The sequence below is a fragment of the Euprymna scolopes genome, chromosome 29, assembly GCF_053919585.1.
Source record: "Euprymna scolopes isolate OS-2025 chromosome 29, ASM5391958v1, whole genome shotgun sequence".
Classification (NCBI taxonomy): Eukaryota; Metazoa; Mollusca; class Cephalopoda; order Sepiida; family Sepiolidae; genus Euprymna; species Euprymna scolopes.
In genome coordinates, this window is record NC_136510.1 from 66,407,232 (window position 1) to 66,427,368 (window position 20,137).

The 20,137-nt window shown below is 34.2% G+C and overlaps 1 protein-coding gene across 3 annotated transcripts in view; it reads right to left on the minus strand.

Annotated features, from left to right (window-relative positions):
* Positions 1–20,137, minus strand: part of LOC145252679 (uncharacterized) — a 166,674-nt gene that overhangs the window by 45,411 nt on the left and 101,126 nt on the right. For all 3 annotated transcript variants that reach the window (XM_080112500.1, XM_080112499.1, XM_080112498.1), the window contains exons 10-13: positions 14,182–14,490; positions 12,897–13,199; positions 7,194–7,484; positions 3,763–3,869 (exon numbers count right to left, since the gene is read on the minus strand). In XM_080112500.1, coding sequence (XP_079968626.1) covers positions 3,763–3,869; positions 7,194–7,484; positions 12,897–13,199; positions 14,182–14,490 — 1,010 coding nt within the window. The remainder of the gene's footprint in view (positions 1–3,762; positions 3,870–7,193; positions 7,485–12,896; positions 13,200–14,181; positions 14,491–20,137) is intronic.

Below are 20,137 nucleotides of genomic sequence, written 5' to 3' on the forward strand. Positions count from 1 at the left end.
ACAGGTTCATTCTTTAAAACATTTATTTTCCCTGGAATAAAAGGCGGTTTCTGCGCCGCCTTCAGCAGAATTTGTGGAGGAAGTTGGCCCCTTCTTCTGTCCATCTTGTTCCGTCGCAAATGACGGATAATCTCCTATGATGTGCTGTGATACATGTGACAGTTGTTACCATTTTGACTCTGTTGGGTTAAATCAGCCGGATACTCTCGGGGAATGGATTTGTCTGAGTTGTTCGGAAGAAATAAACTCTTTTCATTCATTCTTTAAATTCAGGATTTATTATCATTTGACTCATGTTCAAGTTATCGTTCTTGTTATTATTAATATATTGGTAATCTAGATAAAACTAGATTTATTGGTTATTGATTCATTTATCATAAGCAGACAAAGTCACATATAGTTAATTTAAAAAATAATAGTAATAAAACTTACAATGGTTGGTTAAGTCCTTATGACCAATAAAATTATTTACCTGTCGTTTAATTGACAGCCATAGTTACTTTGTATTCAATTTTTGGAAAAAAGTAATAGATACCCATTACTTTTTATTTCCTCCTTTGGTAGTGTCAGAAATTGCATAACTTCGCATAAGTTAAAATGCGAATATTCATTGGTTGATATGACTTAATGCCTCATTTTATTATAATCTATCTGATTGGTTGATTTAAATTTTCATCCATGCATGCGCAGGGAATTAAAACGGACGAAGTCAGTTCCTGACTAGCTTCCTAACACGATGGGCGAGAGTTTGAGTTTATTGTCAAAGCTTTTCAGACTCATTAATTTAAGTGCGAATTAGTCGCCATCACAGTGAGACAATTTAACCTAACTCATTAGGTTTTCCTTCCAGACGAAATATTTAATGGCTTGGGGCAGCATTAACAACTGACGTGATAAAAAAAGTGTGTGTTCCAGTTATTAGATCATTATCATTACAAATTGATCGCCGACTATTACAGTCATTAAAAAAAAAATTTAATCTGAAAATTAAGCCTCTATTCGATGATAATCGCCGAAAAAAATGACGACAAAGTGAAAAGGAAAATTTTAAAGGCTACGGGAATCATTGTTCATGTCTACCGCAGTGTTTTTTGGTTGTTTCTTTTTCTCGTGACATAACGTTTCCTCTGGAATAAAAGCACTGGGTTATGATTAATTTTTAGTTCATTCTTTAATTTTCATTATAAATTACAGGCGGACGGTAACACCTGTTACCTAATAGGACACACTACCTTGCTTTTATTTGACACGTTAGGTGAAAGCACAGAATAATCACATCACATAATCAAATTCCCGTGTTAAGAATGGGTTTATAGATATTAACGTTGTTACTTCGGCACAGTACGTTCATTTTGGCCACATGCGCCAGTGCCCGCTATTTTACTTAGTCGGCAGTGGCTCCCACTAACAACTATAGCTTAATTAATTTTTTTCATGGGCTGGTGGTGGCATACTTCCACTGGGCAACACCTATACACGGGTTCTGCTAGTCTGTTTATAAATACATGGCAGCAACCTTAATGTATCTCCAACAACAAAAGAATTAATGGGAAATTTAATGATTTTTATTAATCTGTGTCTTAATATTTGGTTTCAAATTTGTTGATGTTAAAAACATTAGGATGGTTTTTAGTCAATTTTGTTCTCAAAATCTTGTTAGTTTGTTTCAATTTTTTTAATTTGCACATTAACACTGCCGACCAAGTAAAATAGCGGGCACTGGCGCATGTGGCCAAAATGAACGTACTGTGCCGAAGTAACAACGTTAATATCTATAAACCCATTCTTAACACGGGAATTTGATTATGTGATTATTCTGTGCTTTCACCTAACGTATCTAAACAAAGACGCCATCTTTTTGCGAGGGTCGCTGATTTGAAATATTTTCCACTTGGAAAAATATATTTTGTGTAAAAATCCATTAATGAATTATCTTTGGAATTAAATTTTGGTCTCAATAGATCGTTACAATGCATTTCTACCAAGTCCATGTGAAAACATTCCGATACTGTCTCCACCTCCATATCAAATGGGGTAGCAAACAATTTGAAATCATTTTTATGCAGACAAAAGTCAGAAAAATGTGATGCAAGTTTGTTCCGCAAATTCTGGATTACATTTACAAATAGCTTCAAATCCTGCAGTTTCCTTGTTTGGAATGATGAGAAATGGACATAATTTTTATTTCTAAGTTGATGTTTTCACAACACATTTCAAAGGCAAGCAATATGGTTATAACATCTTTTTTATAAACTGAGTTTTACATTGAAGTAGTAAATTTAAATGGTTCAAATGAGTCATTTTAGCCACAATGAAGGCTAAAGTAGCGAGCCAATCAAGGATCTTGAACATGTGAGCTATTCATATGTTTATTTTCGAGAAATGTTGTCATCTCTTTAAGTAAGGCAAGTACTCGTTTTAACATCGATTCTCAGCTTAGTTAACATACATCACAGAAATATGCAAGGTCACTATATTTCTGTTTGAGTATCAAATAAATTGTTTGAACTGTCGGTGATTCAATCCACTAGATAGAAGCACATTCACAATTCTCATGATAACACCCATAAAGTTTTTAAACTTCAATGTATCTTGATGAACAATGTGATAAATTTTTACAAATTTATGAATAATTCCAAATCTTTTCATATGCTCTAATAGTAGTGAAACAAATCCACTTTTTTCTTCCAATGAGCTTCGAAATATCAAATTTCGTTTGTCATCACTTTTAACAAAGCTTCAAAAGTATATGCTCTGCTCGCGTGGAAATTAACTGAAGAAACTATTTTAAAATATGAAAGATAGAAGTCACTCCTCGCACAAAGACAACAAGTTGTACAGTGCTACTTGAGTCTGTTCTCTCATGGACTGCAATGGAAAATTATTACAATTCACTGCAGGCGGGCATTATCTGATTTTTAGTATTTGCTGATATTTCTCAAATGCACTGAACAAAGGTTGATGATTTAAAATAACAACATTTTTCTGGACAAACAATAAACTGCCAGTACACATTCTTAAAAAATATATTATATGAAAATGGTTTCAGTTTTTCAACGATCCGTTTTGAAACTTCATAGCTGACAGTTGTATTTGCAACATTTTCACCTTTTCTCTTTAGTATAAATATTTGTTTTTCATATTGCGACTTTAATTACTTAACTTCATCTTTCCTTGATTGTGGGATGGTAAGCGATGGGGAGGTTGCTGTTGGAAGAATGAAATAGAAAGTCGATTGAGACAATATTGTCCCTTTGAAGTTGCCTCCCCCATCTAATGTTTGTTACCAGTGGGTCATTCAAATTGGCTCTCAGTTTTTGTGGTATGTTTATTTTTTTATTTCTTATGCAAAAATGAAGATGATTGAGTTCTGATCGTGTTTTTGCAGTCATAATATTCAAATTCGGTTGGGTGGATCAGTGGAAGATAACAGCAGGTATTTGAAAGCCTCGTCTATCAGGCTCAAAATGCCTTCACAGGGTGGATCTGGCTCACGGGCCATAGGTTGCCAATTTTTGATCTAGGGTAACAAAAGCAACAATAGACTATTGATTAGATTGGTGGGTGGGGGCAGACGGTGGCACTACTGCTACTATAATTAAGGCTAGAGTGGTTTCTTTTATTATCAAGGAGAATCAGGCTTCAGTAATTAAGACTAGATTAAAGATAATGTCTCAGAAAGCAACAAATACGGCTGCATGCTTGATTTTCCATAAAATAAACGACAACCAGAGAAAGCAAGAAAACAAACAATATACTTACAGTTTCATCGTTTTGGCATTTTAGTGTAGGAGGAGGATATGAACATGACGTTTTGATATCCCAGAATCCGTTTGATGCGTTTGTAATAGACAGATCAACTTCTCCTCCTGAATAATCATAAAAGAAAAATATAAGAATTGAAATAAAACTGTGATAAATAACTCTTACAGATAGAATCATAACAAATCATAATTGAAACTGAGAAACCATGAGTGAAACTTATAATCAAAATTGGAACTAAGAATTAAAAACAAAATCGAAATAATTTTACTCAGTTGAGTTAACCATAATTTAATAATACAGACTAAATTGTTACGTCAAAATATCAATATTTGCTCAGCCGTTTTTCGTAAAGATCACTGATACAATGTCGGGAATCAAATTTACCTGATCGGGAAACAAATTTCTTTCATTCATACTTAAATGACTGCATTCAATGCTTCAGCACTTAAAGGTTCCTTTTTAGCAACATTGTTTAATTTACTCATTTTTTCAGTATCAAACCTTTCAGGCGACTCTAGCGTTGTCATTGTGATAGCTACAAATTATCTCCCTTTAGTAAGACATTTCACTGAGGTCTTTTTAAAATTAGAAACACAGTTACTCTCTAGTCAATGTATAAGGATAGTACTGCATGCTGGTTAAAAAAGCCTCATATATTTGGTCCTAATCTTGGCAATTGTCCTGTGTTTTTATTGCAAGTAAAAGTTTGATTTGTCTATGATTTTGCAGCTGTAAAGGTCTGGCTATGACATTTGAGATACGAGTGCAATAATGTAATTTGTTTCCAAGAGAATCTAGCGTTGTCACTGCAATAATCAGTTACCTTTTATCTTTCTTTATTAGAACTCTTCACTGAGCTCATTCGATAAATAGAAACAGTTTTGTGCTTTTATCCTCTGAGCTCATACTATTCAATTTTTTTTTTTTTTTTTTTTTTTAAAGACTTGATATATTTGGTCCTTGGTAATGTTGTAGTTGTTGTGGGGAAGGATTCGTTTGTCCAAATCTCATTCTGTAACAAACACAAGATGAAGCACTTGAAAGTCTGACCCATTGTATTATTCTACGTTGTCAGTATGTATTCCTTTAAGTTAAATCGTCACGGAATTGTATTTTTATCTTTGCTTATACTGAAAAGAGTCATCTTGCGGAATATACATAAAGAAATTGTGGCTGCTTATGCATTTATGAATTAAGTTTAGATTAAGTTTCTGAGTGCTTGGGTGATCTGTTAATCTAAAATGATATTTACAAATGTTTCGGTTTTCTTGGGGAGGGGGTCGTTAATGTTCACCATTATTGATGCCATTGAATGTGTGCATCTGAATTGTTGCTCAATCGTCCTTTTCTTCGTCTCAACGGACTACAGCCTTTATGCCAGAGTTTTTCTTGTTATTCCTTGTGCTTGTGTTTTGCTGAGCAGCATAATTTGGCCCAGTCATCTACTTTGCCATATGTGCTGCATCTGTTATTCTTATGGAGATTACAAGAAAAGAAAATTATTTTACTTTTAATGTTTGTTGTTGTATTGCTTTTCTTTATCCCACTGCTGCCACCATGACATGTCATGTTGTTCGTGCTGTGTGTGTTTTTAAATGTAAGGATAAGTGAGACACGTGTTGATTTTTAGAGACAGAATATAGAAAACTCTTTATTCAAATTGTGCAAACGAAACGATCATATTCGTTACAGTCTTAATCTATTATAGTCAGTTTATTGTGTTTTTTGGCCAATCGAGGGTTGTCGTTTTTATGAATATTTTGTGAGAATATCAAGTAGTGCCGTTATATGTAATAATGAATCATTCATAAGTCTCCATTTCCAGATTTCTATCCTGCAGAAATTCCCCAAAATGAAAACCATTCATTTTTGTTTCTGGGACCAAGAAAAAGAACTCAGCAGTTTCAGATTTAGATATTCCCAATTATCTGGTTTTAATTTAATACATTTCTTCTGATAATCGACGTACATGTTAACATTTCATTTAAGTATAGCAAAATAAATAAGATTAAAATCAAGAAATAACAAAATGAAAATAATTACTTTACCGCAATAATTTCCTACCTAAGCTTCATCCTGTTTAGCAAATTACCAGACACTTGGATTTCACAATAAATGGTAACCAAGTTTGCTTTAAATAATTAAAGCTTTAGTTTTATGAATTACGTCATATTTCAAAGCATTATTTCAAACGTAAGTGTTAAAAAATGAATAGGTAAACATTATTAATAGCGTTGGAAATTATTAAATAATCTAAAATAATTTAGTATTGTATGTAGTTCTTTGACAATTAAAAAATCCTCTCAGCCTAGCAAAAATATGATGGAGTATGTGCTAGTTATTTCAATTCAAAAAATGTGTAACTCAGCACTATCTACAATTAAAAGTATTAATTGGCATTGCTTTATCCCTATATATATAAAATGAACTCATTTCCCCTCTGATTTTGACCTTAATAGGATTAAAAATCAAGACATTTCATGCAAATGTAATATGCACAAACTGCAGCAAAATATCTGAAGTGTGTTATAGGCATATTACCTCTTCACTTCCTCGATAATCGTAGATTCCTATATTTTTTCTGCTGAGAGTTCATTGCCAAAATCGGTTAAAATCAACGGAAGTAGTAAATTCTTTTCTCTCTAATTAATTCCTCTTACCCCCGTCACCATTTACACCATTGCGAGATCGTTCACAGGGGACATTTACGAAGGAACGCCAGTTTTGCTTTTCTGAACTTTGTAGTTGCTTAAAAAACCTGGAATAGAATTTTACCATGTCTTTCCGTTCTATGCTTCCTATTGGGTGAAACGCACCACATAATAAACCGATAGCGATATTCCTACAAACATTAATTCTTATTCCACGCTTACTTTTACGTTGCTTAATTACCATTTTTTCCCAACATTTTTACACTAAAAAAAAAAAAAATGAGTCTTTCTATTTCTTTTTTATAAACTAAACATATAAAACATCATTTTCGTTTTATTTCGTTCTGTAGTTGCTTAAAAAAAATATGGAATGGAATTTTAACGTTCCTTTTCGTTCTATGCTTTCTACTGGGTAAAACAAACTTAACCGAATCGAAGGGTTATTTATGCCATTTCTTTTTTCGCTTATTGCTGTGTTCTTTTGTTTCTGTTTTTCATTTTTTACACTTATTTTTGCTTTTTGTTTTTCCGCTTTCTTTTTCAAACAAGTTTTACGTTTGTTCGCTGTTTTTTTTTTGTTTTGTTTTAGTTTTTCCGATATTTTTAAGAAGTTTAACATCTTTTTTTTTTTAATACTTAAACAGGGTTATTACCTGGCTTATTCTTTAATTTACCCCCCCCCTTATCACACACACACACACACCTCCAAACACCCAGATAACGCCGGGTACTCCTGCTAGTTCAGAAATAAAAAGAAATATAATGATTTTTACTTACTATAGACAGATAAATGAACAATGTGTATATCATAGTATTTATCATCCGAACATCCCCAGGTGGATTGGTTAAATTGCACACGTTTTATGACGAGAGTAATATGATTGCCACTTCTTGAAATTTTGAATCTAGGATCGTGATCACAAGTTTGATATTTACATCGAAATACAATGGATTCTTCCAGATTTTCCCACCGTAAAGAATGGAATTTACGATCAGCAGGGAAAACACAATTCAGTTCGGCAGCATGACCTTCTATAAAATCTGTCGCGTTTGCAGAATAATAAATCTCTGTAAGAAAAATGAATTCACTGCATTAAATGGAGCATTTTTAACAAATATTTATGATGTAAATGTATCTATGTATTTATCTATCTATCTATACACACACACACACAAACACACACTCACACACACACTCACACACACACACACATATACATATATATATATATATATATATATATATATATATATATATATATATATATATATTTGGTAAAACTGGTAATTAGTAAAAACTTGAAGAGAGTGCTCAATACTATTGCAGAGCAAATATGTTTTATTTTTTTATTACCGTTTTATCTGTTTGGTTACATATGTTTCGGATCTTGGACCATGTTTACGATCCAACAGCCTCGTCAGACCTTACAGAAATGGTTGTTAGTATTTGGAAGAAGTGTTTTAGAAGAAATACGAAAAAAAAGGGCGGGTAGGAGATAATAATAATAAGGGGGAGGAAGACGGGTATCGACAATATTTCAGTTTTGAAGGTTAAAATACATTAGATAAAAAAATAAAACATATATATATATATATATATATATAGAGAGAGAGAGAGAGAGAGAGTTCAAATGAAAAATGTGATAAACACGATAAACCACAAGTTCAGAATTACAAAGCTATTCCTACAAAGTTTTGCATTTCCACACACAAACAAAATAATGTTTTTGCTTTCAATAAAAATAAGTTTTTTAGAATTGATATGTTAGTCCTTTTATTCGTTAATTTACAAATTTAAAGAAATTGAAATTATCACGTTTTGCATTTGAACTCTTCACACACAGACACACACTCCGCCATCTTGAATCTACTTTTGTCTTCTATTTTGAAAAAGAGAGGTCCCTTTCTCTCGAAATTAATCAAAGTTCCATACCACCCACGGACTTTACATACACCGGACATACCAGCAACTTGGTTATAAATAATTATGCATTGAGGTGAAGAAAGATAGACGAATAAACAGCTAGGTACTCCTCTACTCAAGCATACCCGTCTACATTTGTTTGTTTTTCAATTCTTTACTTTCATGATTCTGGTTTTTCTCCGCATTGTTTTTGGCTTTTAAAAAAAATTATATATATTTCTTTACCAACAATGCTTCAAGCAAACTACTACCTAAGTGGCCTAGCAAGGCCACAGGGGAGACAACCGAAGCAGCAAATCTGAAGGTACCTGCTAGGACACTTTATATACAAATGTAAGATAACTTAGACTTCTTTTTTTACTAATTGTCATAAAATGTTAACCATAGAATAATATTATAATCTTTAAAAAGCCTGCAAATTTTTATGTAGTTTCGTCCCATAAGCCAAAGATATAAGCATTTCAATATTCAATTTTGATATGCATATGGATATATTCATATAAAAAAGGCTTCCTTTAGTCTTGACAGACTATGGATACCAACTGTAAGTGAAATTTTTGTGGCAACAGTTGCGCAATCTCCAACCATACCTCTCCTGAGTCGACATTGTTGAATACCGGTGACAAGCGAAGGTTCAGGACGACTGGAAACAAATGCAGAGATAAGCCAAAAGCACATACAGCGCCTAGAATTCCCAAATGGTCACCCATCTAGTACTAGCCAGGCTCAATGTTGATTAACTTCGGTGATCTGACGAGAACCGATGTGTCAACGTGATTATGCGTATGTGATATATCCATATACATACATACATACATACATACATACATGCATATATATATATATACGAGCAAAAGTACCCGTCGTTGACTGGGTTCAAAAACAGCCTACAGAAAATGGACTCTGATTTATGAAAGTATGATAGGTTATGAAAAGGAAAGGTTGTAAAGAGATAGCCTCGAATTTGGGGCTATCAAAACCAAAGTAAAATATGATGAAAATAAAAATAAAATAGATAAACTCCATGATTTATTATACCATACCTGTTCACACTGAAACACTTATCACAATATTCTGTGGATCTATATTAAAAAAACCTTGTTAAACTTTGTGAAATATTTCCATTCTATGGAGGTCAGATGCGAACGAACACCCCATAATTTTATTATACCATATTTCTTCAAACTGAAACATAATTATCAAAGTATACTTACACAGATAGATATGAAAAGTCTTTATTAAAGTTTGTGCCTATTTCCATTCTATGGAGACCAGGCGTGAACGCAGACCCCACAATTTTTTTATACCATCCTTATTTAAGTTAAAACATACTTATCAAAGTATTCTTATGTACATCTATATCAAAAACACTTGTAAACGTTTTTTTTCTTCTATCATTATATGCAATCAGTTTTTTAAAATAGTCAACCATATAAGAGCCTATTCGTGACCACACACACACACACACACACACACACACACACACACACACATTCAGCTTTATATTATAGAAGATATATATAAGAGCAAATAGTTAATAAAACATGTTAAAAAACACTTTGAAAAAGAGTTAAAAACATATTTAATCTGAAAAGGAAACACCTTAATCTGCGGAGTTTCTAAGAAATACTTTCCTTCTCATCAGAGGGTAGGAATTAGCAAAATTCTGGATCGGATTTTTATTTTATATATATATATATATACCTTGGCCCACAAGGCAGTGGAAGTCCAGTTATATGGCGCAGGACATTCGCTGTTCATCAGAACCCCGTCTACATGGCAGTGGTCACGACGTGCACGTGGGGTTGATTTGTCTGGGAGAAGCACAGTGTGACGCTAAGACATCTGTGTGCTTTTAACACCATACCTTGAGCAAAGGCTAAGGGTGAGGTAACCCTGAAAGAAACCTCCACCGAAGCTTAGGTCCTGTCAGCTGCGGCATACATGACCCACAGGCATGTGGAGTATGCTCTGGTGTCCAGCAACCTAAGTCCAAGTCATGGATCAAATGGCATGGTCGGTGGAGAGGTCTCCCATAAGTCGTGGTGACGGCAACCTCTCTTGGAAAAGGAACACCCTGATATAAAACCTGCAGCAACTGCTGCCTCCAATGATGTTGACTTGCTTTTCTTTTTGGTTCAAAGTTTAGAGAGTGGGATTATCTCAGTGCAAAGTCTTTCCTCACTATAAAAAGCTTCAAGCACAGGCATTACTTGATATGCAATAGAATACACACTTTGCAATCAGTGTGTATCTCGATAACAAAAAGACTGGCTGTAGCCTGAAACAGCAAATGGAGATTCAATGAGGACTGATGCAGATATGGGCGTAAATAGCAATAAAGGCTCTGGAACTTCCAGGGTCTGGTCTGGTAGGTGTTCAGGGCACCACAGCTTGGACCCGGTCATCAGTGGATGTGTTGGACTATAGAAGATTCATAGAGGTAACCGTCTGGCACATGCTGCTAGTTGCGCTCATGTTTGCGTCATTTGAGCCAGATATATATTAAGTAATGACAATATGCGAGAAGGAGTTTCTGCCATCATCATCATATCTACACACACAAAGACTCTTTCAGTCTTTACAGACGATGGATACCAACGTAGGGGTGCCTGCACTTGAAATTTTTGTGGCAGAAGGTGCGCAATCTCCAACCATACATCTCCTGAGTCGACATTGTTATATACCAGTGGCAAGTGAAGTGTATGTATAGTACAACTGGAAAGAAATGCCGAGATAAGCGGAGAGCACATACAGCACCTAGACTTCCCAAATGGTCACCCATCTCTCTCAATTTTCAGTCTACAGACTCGAAATTTAATATACAGAGTACTGAGATTTGGAAAAATCTTTGTGATTCGTTTTCGGCCAGAAATTTGGCTTTTAAAGGGTCAAAGTTCAACGATTTGACCTTTGAGAATTCTACCAAACTCCTTCGCCAATTTTGGGTCTAAACACTTGAAATTTTATATATAGATTCCTTGGACATGGATCTACCTTAATAACTTGATTTGAGCCCAAAACAATAAACGTTAAGGGAAAAAAAATTGACCTCTGCGGTCTCTACCAAATTACTCAGACAATTTCTGGTCTAAACATTTGAAAATTTACATAAAGAGTATTCAAAGATGGGGCAAGCTTTTTAATCGGTTACGGTCGAAAACTTTTAGTTTAGTCAATTGTTTATACCTAAGATTGGCAGAGGAGTTTGGTAGAGTTCTCAAAAGTCAAATCATTGAACTTTGGCTCTTTAACAGCGAAATTTCTGGCCGAAAACGGATTACAAAGATTTTCCCAAATCTCACTACTCTGTATATAAAAATTTCGAATCTGTAGACTGTAGTGCTATTGTGTAGGGAAATGTACACAGACAGACACACACATTCAGACAGACAGACAGACATTTTCCCTTATATATATATATATATATATATATATATATATATATATATATATATATATATATATATATATAATAGCACATAGCCAATGCAGCTGTGGATGAAAGTGAATTGTAAATGTTATTTGTCTACACATCTAAAATTTATACAAAAAGAATAAAACAAAATTTCAGTTATAAGGTAGATGACTCCTATTATATTTCTGATGGTAAATAATGACTTATCCCCCTTTTAACTATACTAATTAGTAAAAACATCCTTTACTAATGATGTGTAACGTTACATTATTCGACATTAAAAATTAAAAGTTTTCAGATTACATCTATTTCTTTCTATGGAAGTTTCAGCCGGAATTTAAAAATGAATTAAGAACCATTTTCTATAGAAAGAATGTATCAATATTACTATTCTTTAATCATGGTAATTTTTCAGTTTAACAATATTACTATTCTTTAATCATAGTAATTTTTCAGTTTAACAACATGGATCAATGTTAAACAAAAGGAAATTGTTATTCAGAACAAAATATTTACATTTAATGATGTAAGTTATATAAATCGACAGTTGAAAATCTCTCTGAGATAATTTTATAGTTCAGATTTTTATATCTTGCACCTAGATTAAAACATTGTTTCATTTATTGAATAATGCAGAAATAAACATTGATGAGGACAATAGTCTGAAGAGAATTAATGTTGATGAGGACAATAGTTCATAAACAAATAATATTGATGCTTATCTCGGCATTTCTTTCCAGTTGTACTATACATACACTTCACTTGCCACTGGTATATAACAATTGTCTGAAGAGACCTAATATTGATGAGGATAAATATTGCCTTGAGTCCGAAGAGAAATAATATAAATTAGGATGATTGCCGAAAAGAAGCATTATTAATTTCTTAGAACAATGGAGGGGAGATGAGAGAAAGAAGAAGAGAGGGAAGGGCGAAGGCGATGGAAAAAGATAGATAAGGGAAAGAGAGGAAAAGAGAGAAATATATTGAGTGAGCCTGAGAGATAGAGAGAGAAATTTAAAAAGAAAGATGTCACACATTAATTTTAACTTTTCTATTTTGTTGTCCATGCTCTCGAGCAACGTCAAGTAGCCATGCTAGTTTAAAAATTCAAATAAAATTATTCTTATTTACTCACGTGAATTTTTAAGAACGTGGAAAACAATTTCTTTCCAATGGCGTTCTGAACCATCCATACATTTCCATTTGTTTTCATTCAATTTCACATGTTTTATGATGAGAGTAATGTTATAACCATTTCTTACAACTTTGAATCTCGGATCCTGATCACAAGTTGTTTCATTTGGACATCGAAGTTTAATGTTCCTATACTTACCAAACCACATTAAACTATTGAATTTAGGACGAGAAGGGAAAACACAGATCAACTCTGCAGCTTCACCTTCTCTTACTACTGTTGCATTCATAAAAAAATCAATATCTGAAAGGAAACAAAATAAATTATATGCATTAAATGGAGCATTTTAAAGAAATATTTAAGATGCAAAAGTAGTCCACTACTATTAGAAGAACAGAGCTGTAAACTAGAAGTTGACAAAAAGTTTTTATTATTCGGCAGAATACTCCGAATCTTATAGCTAGGTAATCCTTAATCTGCGGAGTTTCAAACAATGCTAATTATTCTCATCAGAGAGGAAAACATGTTAGCAAAATAATCGGATGTTCACGCTAAATTTTAGCATTTCTATGTATTTGCTGGCTACTGCATAGGATGAAACTAAAAGTTTTATAAGTTTTAGTCTCAAAACTTATAAAACATAAGAATATAAATATGGAAAACAGTTCATGCGAACAGTTCATACAGAGTTCAACATTAAGATAAAATTAACCAACCGTATTTAAAGAAACATCCAGTGTAATGGAGGTTATTATTTCCAGGTAAATGAGAAACAGTAGGTGCTCGCATATATATATATATATATATATATATCACATTCTGAAAATTAATATATATTGTTAAAAACAAGAGATTTTTTGGTTGTTATGCATTTTTTTCATTTTTTTTTTTTTTTTTTCAATTTTTCTGATGATGTTTTTCGTGTTTAGATCAAAGGTATTAATAAATGTCCCATAGTTAGATTTTTCTCTTTGGAGCATGTCGCGATTTTTTTTTTTTTTTTTTGTCTTTCGTCAAGAAATCACCAGAAGAAGGGAAAAGAGGAATAGGGAAATTGGTGTAAAAGGAAGAAAGAAAAGAAGGATATATGGGGAAAGAGCGAGAAACTGAGAGAGGGACAGAGAGAGAGAGAGAGAGAGAGAGAGAGAGAGAGAGAGAGAGAAATGTTTAAAAGAAAAATGTTTCCCATATTTTAACTCTTTGATTTTGTTGTTTATGCTTCCGAGCAAAGTCGAGTAGCCATGCTATTTCAGAAATAAGAATAAAGTTTTTGTTATTTACTCACTTGGTCCCTTATTACTTTGGATGTTGAAAGGAACTAAACGTGCAATTTCATAAGAGCCATCCATACACGCCCATTCGTTTTGATTCAATTTCACATGTTTTATGATGAGAGTAATGTTATAACCATTTCTTATAACTTTGAATCTTGGATCCTGATCACACGTTGTTAGATTTGGACATCGAAGTGTAATGTGTTGGTCCATATTAAACCACATTAAACGATTGAATTTAGGATAAACAGGGAAAGCACAGTTCAGCTCTATGGCTTTGCCTTCCATTACATCTGTTGCGTTTGCAAAATAATGAATGTCTGAAAGAAAAAATGAATTCCATATATATATATATATATATATATATATATATATATATATATACATATATATTTTAGATACAGGTTCCTTGGACATGAATCTAACTTAATAACTTGATTTGAGCCCAAAACAATAAATGTTAAGGAGTCATAATAGCGGTCAAAATGTAAAAATTTGCCCATTACGGTCTCTACCAAATTACACAGACAATTTCTGGTCTAAATATTTGAAATTTTACATAAAGGGTATTAAGAGATAGGGCAAGCTTTTTAATTGGTTTCGATTGAAATTTTTTAGTTACTAATATATAAATGTATGTATGTACGTATGTTTTCATGTCTGCTTAAAACTTTCGATAGAGGCGACGGATTTTTACAGGATCAGTATCATTTTAAAGTTCGACATGTCGGACGACAAATATAGAAAAATTGGCTAAAAACATTAATATTTTCACCTTCAACTGAACAGTTTTCTACAGGGGGGGTCGTTTTTTCGCCGATATTTTTGAAAGTCTCTTTTCGATTATAATAATCGATCGTAATATTTTTAATCCTTAATTAAAACCTACGTCATTTCCGGTTTGGCGGTGGTCGTAACAGCAAAGATATCAGGTGTTTCCCCGTTCTTTTCCTTCTTCATGGTACGGGTTCGAGCTTGCCTTCCTATTACCACTTTTTTTTTTTTTTTTTTGCTCAACACACACATCCAAACACCCTGGCAACGCTGGGCTTAAATGCTAGTATATATCTATTTATATATCTATAAGAGTGAATGTGTCTGTGTGTCTGTCTGTGTACATTTCCCTACGCAATAACTCTCTCGAGTTTTAGTTTACAGACTCGCGATTTGGTATACAGGTTACTGAGATTTGGGAAAATCGATGTGATCGGTTTTCAGCCAGAAATTTGGCTGTTAAGAGGTCAAAGTTCAACGATTTGACCTTTAAGAACTCTACAAAATTCCTCCAATAATTTTAGGTCTAAACACTTGAAATTTTAGATATAGGTTCCTTGGACATGGATCTAACTTAATAACTTGATTTGAGCCAAAAGCAATAAATGTTAAGGGGGTCATAATAGGGGTCAAATTTTAAAAAATTAACCGTTTTTTTTTTTTTTTTTTTTTTTTTTTTGCTTAGCATACACCTCCAAACACCCGGGCAACGCCGGGAACCCATGCTAGTCTATCTATATATGTATAAAAGTGAAAGTGTCTGTCTGTCTGTCTGTCTGTGTATCTGTGTGTCTGCGTGTGTACATTTCCCTATGCAATAACTCTGTCAATTTTAAGTACAGACTCGAAATTTGATATAACATGGTACTGAGATTTAGGAAAATCTTTGTGATCGGTTTTCTGCCAGAGATTTTGCGATTAAGGGATCAAAGTTCAGCTATTTGACCTTTGAGAACTCTACCAAACTCCTCCGACAATTTTGGGTCTACACACTTGAAATTTTAGATACAGGTTCCTTGAACATGGATCTAACTTAATAACTTGATTTTAGCCCAAAACAATAAATGCTAAGGGATCATAATATGCGTCAAAGTTAAAAAAATTGAGCGCTTTTTATTTTTTATTTTTTTGCTCAACTTACACCTTCAAATACACGGGCAACGCAAGCACCCATGCTAGTATATCTATAAAAGTGAATGTGTCTGTCTGTGTACATTTCTCTACACAATAACTCTATTAATTTTTAGTCTACCGACTAAAAATTTCATATACAGAGTACTGAGATTTGAAAAAATCTATGTGATCGGTTTTCGGCCAGAAACTTGGCTGTGAAAAGGTCAAAGTTCAACGATTCGACTTTTGAGAACTCTACAAAACTCCTCTGACAATTTTGGGTCTACACACTTGAAATTTTAAATATAGGTTCCTTGGACATGGATCTAACTTTATAACTTGATTTGAGCCTAAAACAATAAATGCTAAGGGATCATAACAGGGGTCAAATTTTTTTTTAAATTTATTATAACATAATAAAATCCTTCTAAGATAAGAGAAAAATCCAGGTGTCATCGATGGTCGTACATCTAAACAATATGATATAAATGCGGGAGTGCCCCAGGGGTCTATCCTTGGACCTCTGTTATTCCTGATATTCATAAATGACCTACCTGACAAAATTGTCTGTGAGATGGGTATATATGCTGATAACACCACACTCTATAACCGACATGACAGGAAAACAAATGAACACATATCTAGAGAAATGTCAGAAAAACTAGAGGACGACCTCCAATCTGTAATGGAATGGGGAAAAAAAATGGATGGTCACATTCAATGCTGCTAAGACTAAACTTGTTTCTTTCAATAACTACAAGAAACCTTCTCTGCCACCAATAGAAATGGCCAATGACTCTTTATCTGAAAGTGCATCTTTTAAACTCCTCGGCCTAACGTTCACAGGAAACATGAGTTGGAAAAATTACATTGAGAGCATTGCCAGGACCGTTGTGAAGAAGGTAGGTTCTTTCTACCATGCTAGAAAGCTACTAACACCCGAAAGTATCCTGTACCTCTATAAGGCCACCATTCACTCATGTATGGAGTATTGTTGTCATATTTGGGCTGGTGCATCTGCTACTAGTCTCTCACTCCTAGACAAGGTTCAAAAGAGAGTCGCCAACCTAATAGGTCCTGAACTGTCATCTAAGCTTCAGCCTCTGTCCCATCGACGAAATGTAGCATCTCTCTGCCTGTTCTACAAGTACTTTAATGGTGAATGCTCAGACGAACTGCAAGCACTTGTACCCCCTCGACGTAAATACCCCCGACAAACCTGACAAGCAGCAAAATCTCACCCCTTCACAGTTGAGATCCCTATATGTAAGAGAGCCTTCTACTCCAGTAGTTTCTTCCCCCAGACCGCTTCCGAGTTCCTGCTTCCCCAACTGTACTGACATGCAGAAGTTCAAGTGTAACGTGAACCGACATCTTGCTGCCAAACTCCCCACATAGTACCTCTGTAGCTTATGTCCCTGATAGTAGCCCCTACATCAAAGTGGCAATGTGCCTTGCTTGGGGTGAAATTGTAATAATAAAAAAAAAAATTTTTTAAGTAGTGTGAGCAAGTGCAACCCAGAAGCACATGTAGGGTAAGTTAGGATCTTCTCTAGAGATGTCCCTATCCTATGGAAAGTCGTCTTGGATGTAGGCACATACTCCATGCTCATGGCGATCTTGGAGGTCGGATTTAGAGGTTAAATTAGAGTATCCTTTAATTACGAATTCATTTAGGGAAGTAGTCGGTCCAATGGCAGTTGCACTTATGAATAATAGGTTTAGTTCAGTTTCCTATAATAGAGTTTGAACCTCTGGAAGGTTGGAACGTAGACCCCTGATGTTGGAGAAGGAGACATGGTAGTGGAGGTTTACATTGGAAGTTGGAGATCTGGGTTTAATCGTGTATTTTTTCTGGAAACCTTTCATGATTGAAATTTGAGATTTGTGGAATAGGTCGACAGACTTGCTTAGAGCATGGCAGAGAGGGAAGGTAAGAGAAAATGAAACAAAATTTTTTTTTTTGTAGCACATGATAAGGTAACGCCGTAACAATTACCCACTAATATGACATCAAAAGGGCTCACCAGAAGCTACTGCATGGTCCAGAATCCATTCACCAAATGCCAATACAGCAGCCCCAGTACTTTGCACCTGCTGATAGGGCAGCCTCCTTAGTGGTTAATCCAAGGTTTGGGTCCCTGACTATCAGGCAGATAACGTCAGCCCAGTTGAAACGTTTTCCTCCAGCACCCTTACTATTGACATGGCCACAAGAACTTCCAGCATCTCTAGCGACTGTTCACACAAAATACTGCCAACCTAGTAAACAGCTTTTTCTTCTCCCTTTGTCAGAAAAATCACTCATTGAAAAAATGAGGACTGAAGGACAAATAAAGAGAAGCAAGAGTAACGAGAACTGCCAATAACGCACCCACAATGCATTGTCTCGTCTCCATTAAAAAAAGGGATTAAAAGTCCGTAGCTCTAATTTGGAATTAAAGATATTTGAAAACTTCCCCTCCCATATTTACGCATGAATTTATATTGTGGATTCGACGTGATACTGTTAGATATAGATTCCATTTGGGGGGGGGGGGGGTATTCTAGATACATTTGCATTTAAGGACTGACTGAAATAAACATTATATTAAGCAAAATTAAGTCAAATAAAGAATATTAATAAAAGAATTTAGCGCCAAAAAAAAGATGGTGGAGATTATCTCGTGTTCAGTCTCCCCAAACATGTCAATTGAAAATGAAAAGGCCGCATTAAGTTTGGCATCCTTGATCAGCAAGAAGATAAAAACAAACTACAGTAAATGGATACGTTACTATATTGCCATTTAAAGGTATTAAATTTTTTTCCACTTATCCAAGGGATGCCTCCAACACACTGAAAGTTTCCATTCTTCTCATGTTCTCAGGGTGGCAGAGAGGCGGAGAGAGATTTCGTTGATATTTATAGAGAAAATCCTAAGTAATCCTAAGTAACTATTTTTAATACGTACTGACACTAGTGCTTCATCCTTGCAGGATCATCAGTGCAGGAAGTTACGATTGCCGCTTGTTGTGGGATTTGAACCCCCACAACAAAGCCATATCTGTCTCTATTTGCAAGGAACACCATTAACCACAACGATATTCAAGTGAAATTAAATATTTATAAAGGCATAAACGTTATTAAATGTAAATTAAATCTACAGTGATAGAGCGACACACACACACACACACACACACACACACACACATATATATATATATATATATATATATATATATATATATATATATATATACTAGCAGTTCAGCCCGGCTTTGCTTGGGCTTTATGTACTGTTCATAATTTATGTGCATATGTATATATTAAAAAGTCTGCATATGTACCGTGATGCCTTTCTATATAATGGGCTTCCTTAACTATCATAGAGAAAAGCTAGTAGAGACAGCAAAGGTCAAATTTGTTTTTAATTTTGACCCCTTAACATTTATTGTTTTGGGCTCAAATCAAATTAAAACGTTTGACCCATGTCCAAATAACCTACATCTAAAATTTCAAGTCTTTAGACCCAAAATTGGGGGAGGAATTTGGTAAAGCCTGCAAAGGTCAACTCTTTCAATTCTGACCTCTTGCCAGCCAAATTTAACCCCAAACTGATTAAAAAGCTTGCTGCATGTCTGAATACCTTTTATGTAAAATTTAAAATGTTTAGACTGAAAATCGACTTAATAGTTTGCTAGAGACTGCAATGGTTAAATCTTTTGCACTTTGACCCAATGGCAGCCAACTTTTCGGCCAAAAAACGATTATAAAGCTTGCCCTATGTCTGAATAAACTTTTTGTAAAATTTCAAATGTTTAGACCAAAAATTGGCTGAGTAATTTGGTAGAGACCTCAGAGGTCAACTTTTTTTTAACTTTAACCCCAATTTTGACCTTTTAACATTTATTTTTTTGGACTCAAATGAAATTATAAAGTTTGATCCACGTCCAAGTAACCTACATTTAAAATTTCAAGTGTTTAGACCCAAAATTGACGGAGGAGTTTGGTAGAGTTTTAAAAGGTTAAATTGTTGAACTTTGACCCATTGACAGAAAAACTTCTGGCCGAAAACCGATTGAAATAATTTTTCCAAATCT